General features: G+C 35.9%; 1 protein-coding gene across 1 annotated transcript in view; it reads right to left on the reverse strand.

Annotated features, from left to right (window-relative positions):
- Positions 1-13,815, reverse strand: part of myocd (myocardin) — a 224,291-nt gene that overhangs the window by 14,660 nt on the left and 195,816 nt on the right. The window contains exons 7-8 of the mRNA XM_073866635.1: positions 10,573-10,638; positions 2,369-2,424 (exon numbers count right to left, since the gene is read on the reverse strand). Coding sequence (XP_073722736.1) covers positions 2,369-2,424; positions 10,573-10,638 — 122 coding nt within the window. The remainder of the gene's footprint in view (positions 1-2,368; positions 2,425-10,572; positions 10,639-13,815) is intronic.

The following is a 13,815-nucleotide window of genomic DNA, read 5'->3' on the forward strand; positions in this document are numbered from 1 at the left end:
TAGAAGGATCTCTTGACAGAAATGCAAAATAATAAACAAAACTTTTTTAACAGGGATGTATAAAGACCTTTCATAATGAACCGTTATGTGTTTATTACCTTAGAACGAGACGTTTTTATCTACATACACCGAGGGTCCCCTTACATGGAAGTCACCATTTTGTGCCGCCATGTTTTTACAGAAGCTCTTAACGGACATACTTTATTAAGTTTTCTCTGGCGATGACATGTTTGTCCAGTGGCGGCTACCGTAGCTTCTCTATGCATTTCAAAAGCAAGAGGTGAGCATTGGACTGAGCCTTTGGTTGCAATTCGCAACCTCGCCACTAGATGCCGCTAAAATTTACACACTGCATATTTAAACACATACACCGTCAAAAAATGGTCCGAAGCCGTCACTGGGTCAGTAACCTTTAAGAAAGTCCTAATATGTAATTTTTAGGTAAACAATTGGTACCAATATGTACCTCCGAGGTACTAATATGAACTCTTTAGGTCCAAATGTGTACTTTTTGAAAGGATAAAAATCATTTATTTGATTAATTTGTTCATTCTTAATAAATAATTCAATTTATAAAATTATTATTTGTTCATTTATTAATAAATAATTTTATTTATACAATTATTTATTTGTTCATTTATTAATAAATAATTTCATTTACTAAATTATTTATTTGTTCATTTATTAATGAACAATTTCATTTATAAAAAATTTTATTTTACGATACACTATTTATTACAATTTTGAAGCATGATTTATTCGTTCGGAGTTTGGAGACAAACGATAATGTTGCTTATGGTTCAAACCTCGGATCGCTCAAGACTTTTCCTCTGTTCATTGAATACAATTGGTACCAATATGTACCTCTAAGGTACTAATAGGAACTCTTTGGGTCCAAAGGTGTACTTTTTTCATTTATAAAACAATTTATTTGTTCATTTATTAATAAATAATTTCATTTATAAAATTATTTATTTGTACATTTATTAATAAAAAATTTCATTTATAAAATTACTTATTTGTTCATTTATTAATGAATAATTTCATTTATAAAATTACTTATTTGTTCATTTATTAATAAATAATTTCATTTACTAAATTATTTATTTGTTCATTTATTAATGAACAATTTCATTTATAAAATCGTTTACGATACACTATTTATTACAATTTCGAAGCATGATTTATTCGTTCGGAGTTTGGAGACACAGTGTATGTCGCATGACTTTGTTTTCAAAGGATTTTGCGAAATAATGTTGCTTATGCTGCCCTACAAAGCCAAAGCCAGTAACTACGTATTTGGTCAAAATTGAGTTAAGGGTTAAAATGCGCTTTGTGAGATCTGTTGTGTCTTGTGACAAAGTCTCCTTGTTCAATGTTGTTCCATTTCAGAGAAATGTGTGTGCCAAAATTCCATTAACATGTTTGACTGGCTGGTGTAAAAAACTTTAAGGGCATTTTTCTCAGTTTCAGTGTTTGCGTAGTTACTGCACTTAGCCTTTGTAGGGCAGTATGGTTCAAACCTTGGATCGCTCAAGACTTTTCCTCTGTTCATTGAATACAATTGGTACTAATATGAACTCTTTGGGTCCAAAGGTGTACTTTTTGAAAGGATAAGAATTATTTATTTTATTAATTTGTTCATTATTAATAAATAGTTTCATTTATAACATTATTTGTTCATTTATTGATAAATCATTTTATTTATAAAATCGTTTATTTTACGATACACTATTTATTACAATTTCGAAGCATGATTTATTCGTTTGAAGTTTGGAGACAGTGTATGTCGCATGACTTTGTTTTCAAAGGATTTTGCGAAATAATGTTGCTTATGGTTCAAACCTTGGATCGGTCAAGACTTTTCCTCTGATCACTGAATACAATTGGTACCAATATGTACCTCTAAGGTACTAATAGGAACTCTTTGGGTCCAAAGGTGTACTTTTTGAAAGGATAAAAATCATTTATTTTATTAATTTGTTCATTATTAATAAATAATTTCATTTATAAAACTACTCATTTGTTCATTTATTAATAAATAATTTCATTTATAAAACTACTCATTTGTTCATTTATTAATAAATAATTTCATTTATAAAACTACTCATTTGTTCATTTATTAATAAATAATTTCATTTATGAAACTACTCATTTGTTCATTTATTAATAAACAATTTCATTTATAAAACTATTTATTTGTTCATTTATTAATAAATAATTTCATTTATAAAATCGTTTATTTTACAGTAGACTATTTATTACAATTTCGAAGCATGATTTATTAATTTGGAGTTTGGAGACAGTGTATGTCGCATGACTTTGTTTTCAAAGGATTTTGCGAGATAATGTTGCTTATGGTTCAAACCTTGGATCGCTCAAGACTTTTCCTCTGTTCATTGAATGCAGCCGGACTCTTCAAGGCTGAAAAAACAAAATGGACAGAACTGAGTAAATGTTATAAACTTTTATCTGTGAACACACTAACAATGAATCCTACATAAATAATTTCTGGAGGCACCAGATCTGACCCCGTGTATCCTCCCTGTAGCTGAATTATATTCCTGAACTGAAAAGAAATATTTACCAGTTGCACCTTTCTTGCGATGTGATTTTTTTGTTACTATTGTTCAAACAGTGGGATAAGAATTTATAAGAACTCATAACTCATCCAGCAGCACTGCTTATGAATGGTGGCTCAAATAGTTTAGCTTGTTACAGAGCGGTGTACCATTACTTTCATAAGCAAATAATCCTTGAGTCTGCAGCAACAGAATATCACAGACTTTTTGGGCACTTTTGGCCAGTAAGCAACCACCCAGGACATCCTATAAACCACAGTAACATACTAAAAACCACTTAAAATACCTTAGAAACCACATTGCAATGGCCTGGAAACCACGTATAACAGCCTAGCATTACATCAGCACAGTTCTGACAGTTCTTCAATTGTGGTTAATCTGCAAAGTCGTGCTGATCTTATGACACAAAGAAAAAAATATACTAACTTTCAACATGAGGCTAACTCATGTTATTGGAGACCTATGCTGTGTGTTATGAAAGCAGGCCTACTGTAAGAGGATCTCTTTGCTTTATTTTTAGAAATATTACATACCAGTAAGTAAAATAAGAAATAATAAGCCCAATAATAGAAACCACACTGACTATAAAATCTTGATATAATTAGAAACTTCAAAATAAGAGCGCATAAGATACAGTGTGTCATTTTTAGCAAAGACAACACATGGTTATGTGTACCATCCAAATCATTTCACTATCACAGTCGTAAACGTGTAGTTAAAACAAATCTTTGCTAGTAAGGCTCCAGACAAACAGAACCAGATAATCTGCCATTAAACAAAGAGATAACATTAGAAATCCTCTCATTTCTCCCACATGCCTCCTGACATTGGCCATACTGTCTCTGTAAGTGCTTCGAGTCACCTTCTGCTTTGATAGTCATACCACACAGTTCAATTAAAGATACCAGCATGAGGTCACTATGAGTTCACAGAGGAAGAGAGAGAGCGAGTGAGAAATTCACTACAAATTTAAGTTTACCATTAAATTAAACCTTTTCAAAACAATAAAAATAAAAAAATAAAAAGCAAAATACTTAATTAAATTGCAAATGATATATTAACAGCCATTTTACTATCTGTATCACTCTGCTTGTTTGTGGTCACCATTTTCCAAACACTTCACAACAGGTTTATGCGTTGGCTTCCTTTAAATAATTTTCATTGCTAAACAGAAACATACAAATATCTGGCCAATTTTTTTTCTATAAAGCAGTTTACTTGATATTAATTTCTTGTTTATAGAATTGTGGTATGAAAGCAGTGTCACATTGGCAATCGTACAGTTACCCGGGATTTAATGCAATAGCCCTTTTGCTCAACCTGGTCACTTCATGCATTTTCTCTGATGGGATAGCTGTTCGATTGCAAAAGGACCAGCATTAAATGCCCTCCGAAACGTTTTCGAGATGGATTTAAATCTGATTGCTCAAACCACTTCTGGAGGTGGTCTGGGATGCATTTCAGACGAAACTAGACAGGTGTAAATATATCTGGTTTATGAAACCACGTGTCAGCGCTTTACTCCTCCTGACGTAAGCACGTCACTCGCAAATTAGCCGGGAAAGAGACAAACAAAGACGGCAAGCTTATTGTTTTATGGAGCAACAACAGTGGGTAAAAAAGTACAACATACATTAAGTGCTGCCTTTTGTTGTATAAGTGCCGTCTTAAATTTTTAAAGGCGGAGTAATGAATGGTGTATTTGCATTTTGCGCAAGAGAAGAAGATCAGATTGATATAAGTTTTGCAAAGATGCATTTATGTGTCCGAATGTAAATGGAACAGTTTTGACAAATCAGATAGCTATCTGATCAGAGAAGACGCATGACGTGACCAGGTATAAAAAAGCCAATAGATTATGTAATTAAACTGGAAACATAAAGCATAATATAGCATTTAAAGGGGACATTTCACAAGACGTTAAGATGTCAAATCAATCTTTGGTGTCCCCAGAGTACGTATGTAAAGTTTTAGCTCAAAATACCATATAGATAGATCATTTATTATAGCATGTTAAAATTGCCACTTTGTAGGTGTGAGCAAAAATGTGCCGTTTTGGGTGTGTCCTTTAAAATGCAAATGAGTTGATCTCTGTACTAAATGGCGGTGTCGTGGTTGGATAGTGCAGATTAAGGGGCGGAATTATCCCCTTCTGGCATCACAAGGGGAGCCAAATTTTAATGAATTATTTTTTCACATGCTTGCAGAGAATGGTTTACCAAAACTAAGTTACTGGGTTGATCTTTTTCACATCGTCTAGGTTGATAGAAGCACTGGGGACCCAATTATATCACTAAAACATGAAAATATGAGTTAAAATAAAGCAATAAGCCCCAAGAAGCAGTGGGTTACCAGTGCATTTTATAACAGCTAAGGGGCGTTGCTTCGTGACGTGCCTAAAACACCCTTAGCCGTTATAAAATCCACTGTAACACCACTGCTTCGCGGGGCTTATTGCTTTTATAAAACGGCTACTTCATATGCATAGCAGGATTTCAGAAAATAAAACACAGCAAATAAGTTGCAATCATATTAGTACAAATATTACTCTTCCGCCAAACAAAGTAGTTCCTCAGAATCAAGTGTCTGCAACAGAGCGCAGTTCCCAACCAACACAGACGCCGTAAAATCAAAATATGATTAAATACTGTGGTGTTTTATAATATTTTGTACTTTAAATTATATTTTGTTGCATATTTCATAAAATGACATATAAAATTACTATAAATACTTTTGTTTTTAAAATGATCCTGAACTGTGTGCAAATGTCCCATACCCAGCAAACAAACGTTTCTCCCTTAGTTACGTACAATAGTTATGACATCTAAATACTGTTAATATACGAGCACAAATTCAAAAGTTACACAGTGTAGAGCAGAGCTCCCAAACCCTTAAAGCAGACAGAGCTCAACACAAGCACAAGCCAAACACTAAACCCAAGACGTCCATCTTTCTGGCTCCTCCTCAGCCACACGCCAAACAACCCTGAGAAGCCTGACTGCTGCTTTCAAGTGTCTAATAAAGACCAGATGTTCTCAGCCAAATGTATACACGGGGCATATGTGCGGTCCGTGCTCTCGAAAACCAGAGGAAAGATTGAAATATCACCTCTACAATGGGAAAAATGCAATGGGCTGCGTAATTCCAGCCCTTTGAAATGTAAGGTGCATTATAATTTATAGTCTATATGAAATGCGTGAGATTGGATTTGGTATTTTACTTTGTTGGAGGGACTGCTTGAGAAAGAAGAGTGATATATAGGTAAAACGTTTGGAAGATAACATGCACGTTTGGGATAAAGGTGCTATCTACATTAGATCGAGAAACAAGAATACATACACTCTCTCTTTAAGTTATCGCTTTATCCACGTGCATTTAAACTGGTGGATGGTACCTATTTAAATGCTTAAAGAAACCCGTTTATCTGACTTTGTTGACCCCTTGTCTGCCATAAAAAGATAAACAGCCATTGAAATGTCTTTTTTAAGGACCACAGACTGGCCAATCACATTTTCGGGTGGATTTTATCTCCAGCAGACTCCCTGAAATTGATAGCGTCGAGTTGGCTGACAATTCTTTTCCTGTGCACACTTATGCCAGGTTATCTAAAGCCTTGTGCCTCTCTGCAAAAAGACCAACTGTGCCAGCCACACAGCTCATTTTAAAACGCCTAATCACAAGTGAAAAATACACAGTAGGTAACCTGTGACTCACTTGGGGCAGTTTCCCAGACATGGTTTAGATTAATCCAGGACTAGGCCTTGGGACATTAAAGTAGTTTTTACAAACACACCTTACAAAAAACATTCATGGTGTGCATCTTCAGACAAAACATAAAATGTCAGTGCAAGCTGTTTTCAGTAAAGATATCTTAAACACGCATTTCAGTCTGGGACTAAGAATAGTTCGTTTTATATGTACCGTCCAGTGTAACTGTAATTAGTAGTTGCCAACCCTAACCTAACCTGAACCTAATCCACATTAAGTACATGGATTTACCAGTACTTTGCTGGGTAAATACACTGTAAGTGCACATACTGTAAAGTTTTATTGTAAAGGAAATACCCAAAACACTTTTACGACTAATTTGCATAAATCCATACGACCTCATTTCAAATCGATGACAGCCTTTTAAATTGGCAGACAAAACCTAAACGGTTTTTGTGCTCGGTATGCATAGGTTGCCAACTCAAACAAGTATAAAAGTGTCTGATCTATTTAAATGTTAACAGGTGGTGTTGGTGTAACTGTGGTGCAGTTGGCTCTCACTGGACTCAGAGCACCTCTTCAACACAAGAGCATTCCAGTGAGGTCAGCCTCCTCAAAAAATGTTTTCAGCGCCATGAAAAAATTGCGAGGAGCGCGGCATAGTGATGATCAGCTTAGAGTCGCCTCTGTCTTTACTCTTATGTCACATTGTTCGTGTCTACCCATAATGCAGTTGTCACTTTTTTACCTGTTATGTTCTTAATTTTTCGTTTATGTATTCTTTATTTCCATAGGGCGGTCTTTTAATTATTTTAAAATAAACGTTTTAGGTGTTTACACACAAACAAACACTTTCAGAAAAGGTGCAAAAAGTGTCACTGTGGTGGTACCTTTTCAAAAGTACAATTTTGTACCTAAAGAGTCCATATTAGTATCTGGTATACCACAAAATGTATACATATTTGTAACTAAATATTATTAACATTTAAAGGGGGGGTTTAATGGTATTTCAAGCATTCTGACTTATTAACACAGTTATATAGTTGTGTCCTCATGCTAAACGTAGGCAAAGTGTCAAAAAAGCAGTTGGGCGTGTTACAGAGTATTTCTGTGCTGAATGCACTTTGCCAGGGTTCGTACAAGTTTCGGAAAGTTTTTTTCGATTACAGGTCCCAGCTGACGTTTCAGGGGTTTCTACACGCATCACTTCTTTATATGGGCACTTCCCCCGGAAAAACCCCGCCCACCCGTCAATCAGCGGGAGATGCTAGAACTTACAAACATCACATCACGCAACAGCTTTGTTTAATTTCAAAAGTCAACAATGGCACGAAAGATGAAGTGTGTTTTTGGATGTAAGGAGAAGAAATCCAGCCTTATGAAAACAATGGATATAGTTTATTATCCGGATTAGCAGCGGAGTTTTGCGTGTGTGTTTGATGCGCTGGATTTTCCTAACCGGGTCATGAGTTGCATGTGGTAAGTAAGACTTCTGTCTTATGTTGGAAATAGGAGCATACATATTATATAAATGACACGAACATGTAGTGTTGTAGTGTTGCATGACTCGTACTCGCTCCTCCCGAGGTAGTAACTCCTCAATTTTTTTGTACGTTATCGGAAAGATTTGGTAAAGCTAATCTTTCTTTTATAAATCTGATTAAACTAAAGACTCTTTGGAGATATAAAAGATGTCATACTCTATAGGTACTCCAGATTAACATCAGAAATGCAGAAACAGCATGTAATGTGAGTTCATGGACATAGCCAGATATGAGGTCATTGAAGTCCAGACCTCCGTAAATTTTTCATATTAAAAAATACAATTAAGTTCTCTAGATAAATTAGTAAATAATTATATAATTACGTTTGGGCAGTTTACTGTATAGTTTAACATAAAATTATAGAGATTGACTAAAGCAGCTGTGGGGTGCAGCATTCGCAGTGTTGCCAGATCCCATTGTGAAAAATCCTCTTTAGACGTAGTATTTCATGTTTTAGCAATTAAGGTGACACTTTGGAAAATAATTAAATTGAGAATGTCCAGATTAGTGTTAGCCAAGTGTGCCGCACAAGCCCTGAAAAATGAAGACAAAACGTCTCGATTGCCTTCCAGTGACTGGTCCCAGTATAGGTCATAAACCCCCATGTTATTCAATGGGACTTGAGACCAACTAAACAATTGATTTACACTTCAATTATCTTTTTTCCGAAGCTGGTTTCTGTCATTTACTGTAGTTTTATCACACTTATGTAAATACAAGTGTTTGTTTATAATACAAGTTTGTTTTTAGTTCTTTATTTAATGCTATAAAAATTGACAGCTGTGATATGCGCATCCTTCGAGGGCGGGGGCGATGTCTCTGATTTATTTCTGAAAGACAAAGTATAAACTTATTTTCTTTATGGCTTTTTTGTTTGCTTTCGTACTAATATCTGGCAACATGGGGTGACCGGCACCTAAACAGTAATCAAATGGCATATCATTCAGCATGGGCAGGTTATTGTTGACACAATAGTCCAATAATTATTTATGTAAGAAACGCTTTCAACACTAAAAATCAGTAGAAAAAAACTGGTACAAAGATGTAGAACAGTTGGGTTTAAATGAAATGTCAAATATGTAAGCACTTGGTATGACGAAGGCTATGTTATTTTATTCAGTTTAGGAGTTAGCAAACAAAGTCATGCTGAAAACATTCATAAGAGCACTAAAAGTTATTGTTTATATAGCCTATTATTGCTTATTAAAATGATTAATGCTATAAAAAGCACTGTTGCAAAAAATAAATTAACTATTCACCCCAAGTCAACAGTAAAGTATTAACAAATTGTTATCTAATAAATAGGGGATAATATAACAATGCCCCCCCAAACATATAGACCGAGTGTGTATCAAAAGTGTAAAACGGCAAAAAGGTTAACACAGAATAAGTGAATGAACCAAACAAAATACAGTTAAATAAGTCGTTTGTAAAAAATTATGCACTACAAATATACTAATTAAAAGTATATATTCCTACTTCAATGCACCTGAAAAAGTATACAATACCAGTAATACCTAAATGGATTTCTAGTAATAAATGATGTCTCAAAATAGCACAGTTAAGTTTATCTAAAGTACTGACGACTTGGTATATAAACTACAAAATTAGTGCACAAAATAGTACATTTACTTAGTATACATTAGTGCACTTTTTACCCCTGGGAGAGCAATTAACTCTTAAAGGACAAGTTTGGTATTTTACACTTAAAGCCCTGTTTTCAGATTGTTTATGATGAAATAGAACGGTTTTGACTGATATTTGGACATATGAAGCTGGCCCGAGAATTATCGGGTGTTTGTGTTTCACCTCCCACCTCTACAATGGGGTTATAGGTGCACTGGAACAATCCTTCCTAAAATGCATTAAACTTTCATTTACAAAGACGTGAAACTCACCGAGTGGTCAGAGGTATTCACTGGTATGCTCACACAAAAATCGCTGCAAAAGATGCTTTCAAACAGGTTTTATCGTAGTTTTTGCCAACTCCATTGACTTGGTATTAGATGTGCTGTGAGGTACAGTATTACTCCGCGCCGGGAACTTTGTTTCTATTCTTGCAATTGTCAAAGGTGGATTAGCGCCACCAACTGGGCTGGAGTGTCTATTATTCAAGCTCTCAACGGAAGAATATACGGGTGTGAGGCGTTTGGAAAAATAGGTCCACAAGTTTACAACGAATGGTAAAACAGCTGTTGGAAAGCAACTTTTGCAGCGATTTTTGTGTGAGCATATCAGTGAACACCCCTGACCACTCGCTGAGTTTCACGTCTTTGTAAACGAAAGTTTACATTGTTTTGGTGCATTTTTGTTAATTGTGAACAGACCTCTTGTCATAATGCCCTGCAGATCAGCTTTGGCTGACGCTTGAATCTTACAGTGTATAGGAAGTTCCATAAGTGACAGAAAATGTATATGTACTGGTGTAATGTATGCGTGTTCAGATGAATGGTTTGAGCATGTATGAGGTAACAAGAAGTTGATGCAAGTATCTCATGCAATTACGTTTCATTTAGGAATTTGGCAGACACTTTCATCCAATGCAACTTATGATTCATTCAAGGAATAAAATTTTCTTTCTCTTTGTCAGTATGCGTGTTCCCTTGGGATTTAACCCATGACCTATCCGATTCTTTACCTACAGAAAACTTTACTTTGTCTGTGTCGAAAATCACGACTGTATGTTGTGGAAAGAAATGTCATCAAACATTATCAGGCTGAGCAGAGGTTTTACTCACGAGGCATGATGCCCTGGTCTGCGAGCTGCTCTCGTGTCCTCCTCTGCTGGAGTCTCAACTGCAGGACTGTGGGTGGAGGAAGGGAGGAATAAAGAAAGAGGGAGATAGAGAGGAAAAGATAATGACTCATCATGAGTGAAGCTGGAGAAATCAGGCATAAATCTATGTCCGGAGAAGGAACACATCATCCCGTTCAGACAGGCAGATGCTGCATCCTCCTTAAACATTCACGTACACACGCGCCGCAGCAGCAGCATGGATTAACAGCCCACCTCTTACATTTATGACCACCTCCCTCCCGGATGAGGACCACACACTGAAGATTTGTTTAAAAGCCAGGAGCTGTGTTTATCATAGTCCTACATCCTGTTTTAAGAAATATTTGTGGCCCTGTTGCTTCATTTTTTTACTTTGTTTTGGATGGTGTGTCTCTCATCAGGACAGCAGACGCTCTACAGCACCACTGCATATATGTGTGTGCGTGATTCTATATAGGAGTGCTGTGATACTGAATATTAGCATGCAGGTGATATTGCTTTGACATGATTATATATGATGACAGCTTAAAATGTAAACATTAAATGCTGCAAACAATAACAAAGGCAAAGTTTGGTGGCATTGTGGAGAAGCGTGGAATGGTGGGAGTTGTTGTGTCCACCTCAGCTGCAGATACAAATCGATCCAATGGGACTCGCAAATGTTTACGGATGACGTAAAAACATCATTTTACAAACATTATAACAAAGTGGCTTGTGTTATAACATATGGAAACAAAGTTGCTTGCTAGATGCGACAACTACTATCGCATACTGTGCTCTCCAGATCGATGGGCGTATGACATCATAGTATCATGAGAGAGACTCAACAAACCCATTCATACAGCTGGCTGGTCCCAAAAAATTATGTAAAATTGGCAGAGAGGCAACCTGTAAATGTTCTGGGTTCGCTGCCGTAAAGTGGACACGTAACATTGCCGTAACATACACGGAAAGCAAGCTGTGTGAACGAGGCAGTAACAATTCCGTAAGAGGCGTGCCGTAGTGAGGACCCGCGTGTAATCGCAACAAGTTATGGTTCAGCTCTTTGACACAAGGATTTAAACGCAAATCAACATTCACGATAGGATTGGGCGGTAATATGGTAATATTGTATACCGCAGGATCTAAAAATAGCAAAGGTATCAGTTTCAATACCGTCATAAAAAAAACAATACACTTATATAGCAGACAAGGATCGAATATTAAATATATTTAATGCCTAAAAATGCATATGCATGGTTGTTATCACATGACAGCATGGAGGAGAAAGAGAGAGAGGGGGGGAAAGATGATGAGTCACGCATCGAGTGACCTGGTCTCAAAAAATAACACTTCTGCAGTTTGGCAGCATTTCGGGTTTCGACCAAATAGAAAGGGAGAGGCGGTAAATACGGACGAGGCATTTGCAAATTGTGCAACAAAAAGATAACCGCGAATGGGTCTATTTGCACTTTTTTATAAGCTGCTCTTTGTTATTAGAAGTTGTGATTTGATTTAATTAATTTGTGTGCACGTCTTTGCGCGAAAACTGTTCTGGATGTTTATGTTAATTTAATTCTGTTTGACTGTTGTATTTGCACTTTTTTATAAACCGCTATTTGTTGTTAATAAAAGTTGTTAATATTGTTGTGCATGTTATTTTGTTATTATTTCAGTATAAGTGTAAGGGTATTTAGTTTCTAGAGGATTTAGGCACAAGCCAACAGTTTGGTGACGCTGTCTGAGCCTTACGTCATAATTTTATAGACGTTTCATCGGACACACATGCGGTGACGCGATACGCGTCTGGTCCAAACTTTACTTCCGTTTCCAGTTTTTTTTTAATGGTCTGACTAGTTGCTAAACTGAACTCTTGAATAATACCTCGTCGAAAATAACAAACGTTTTGGTTTCCCATGTAATCTACATGTTGTTTATTTTGCTTGCTATATTCTTTTTTATTCTTAGCAGAGTTTACTGGAAGTTACGTGTTGACCACGAAAGCCACTTGTTTATGTTGTTACTGCTGAAACTGTCTATAATTATTGACGGTAATACTGTATAACGGGGTAAAATAGGGAGGAGGTTTGACGGTATCAAAATTTGGATACCGCCCAAGCCTAATTCACAACGAGAAATGTCAGCAAACTGGACTGAAGCAGAGATTCAGGGAGCTCATCATTATCAGCGCTGAAGCTGAGATCATTCACCAGCATGACAGAACAGTGCATCACACGCTCTTTATGATCTTGTCATAAACTAAAATGCACGCGCGTGGTTTCTCGAGAGAAAAATCAAGGATAAGCAAACTTTAGACGGTGTTTAAAAAAACTAGTGCAGGACCTTAAATACGAAATTAATGGCAGTGTGAATGAAAAAAAAGAAGATAGAACAATCTCGGACAAATCCCTGAAGCATTTTCTGTGTATTTTCCATAATCTCTGTGTAAAAAGGGCTAACAGTTGCTTACGAAATGTTTTGCAATATTTGAAATACAACTATTTATTTCTATGGAATAGCTTCGGTTTAGGGTTAGATTTACATAAAATGACATCCTTACCTAAACAAACTCTAACCCCAACGTCAGGCGACAATTGGTTAAAGTTTAGAAAATATAAAAGAATAAGTCTTGTATCTTTTTTTATAAACCAATACTTAAAAGTGACAAACACTTAAAGTGACATATAACGCAAGCACCAAATCTAACCCTAAACCGAAGCGACAATGGTTTGAAAATAGGACAAAAAAGTTGAGTAACCAATACATGACAGTGACACAAACAGAAAAGCGTGACATGCTCACGTTCAAACGCGGCAAAACGTGAAATAGTCACATACTTGCGTGATATAGGGTTGGCATTTTGAGGCAAAACTGATGTATTTTTTTTTTTTTTTGGCCCGCCACCACCCCCCCTCTTCGGAGGACAACTTTTTTTTTTTTCAATATAAAGTAAATTTTTTTACAGTACGGAAAATAGGAATACTTATTTACAGTGCACATAAGGGGAGGGTGATTAAGCACCACGTAAAAGTGTAACACATAACATACATACAACAAAATAACAGACAAATTACAAAAGGACAATACAGTTGCAGTGAGACATTATTATTGCTGGTTGAATAGAATGATCTTGAGGCTCACGTTCGTTAGTCACAGTTAGAGTATTTAAGCGGAAATGGGTTTAAAAAGGGTTGGAAAAACATGTTATGCATGAATTTAAATAGTG

The sequence above is a fragment of the Misgurnus anguillicaudatus genome, chromosome 4 (genome assembly GCF_027580225.2).
Source record: "Misgurnus anguillicaudatus chromosome 4, ASM2758022v2, whole genome shotgun sequence".
NCBI lineage: Eukaryota > Metazoa > Chordata > Actinopteri > Cypriniformes > Cobitidae > Misgurnus > Misgurnus anguillicaudatus.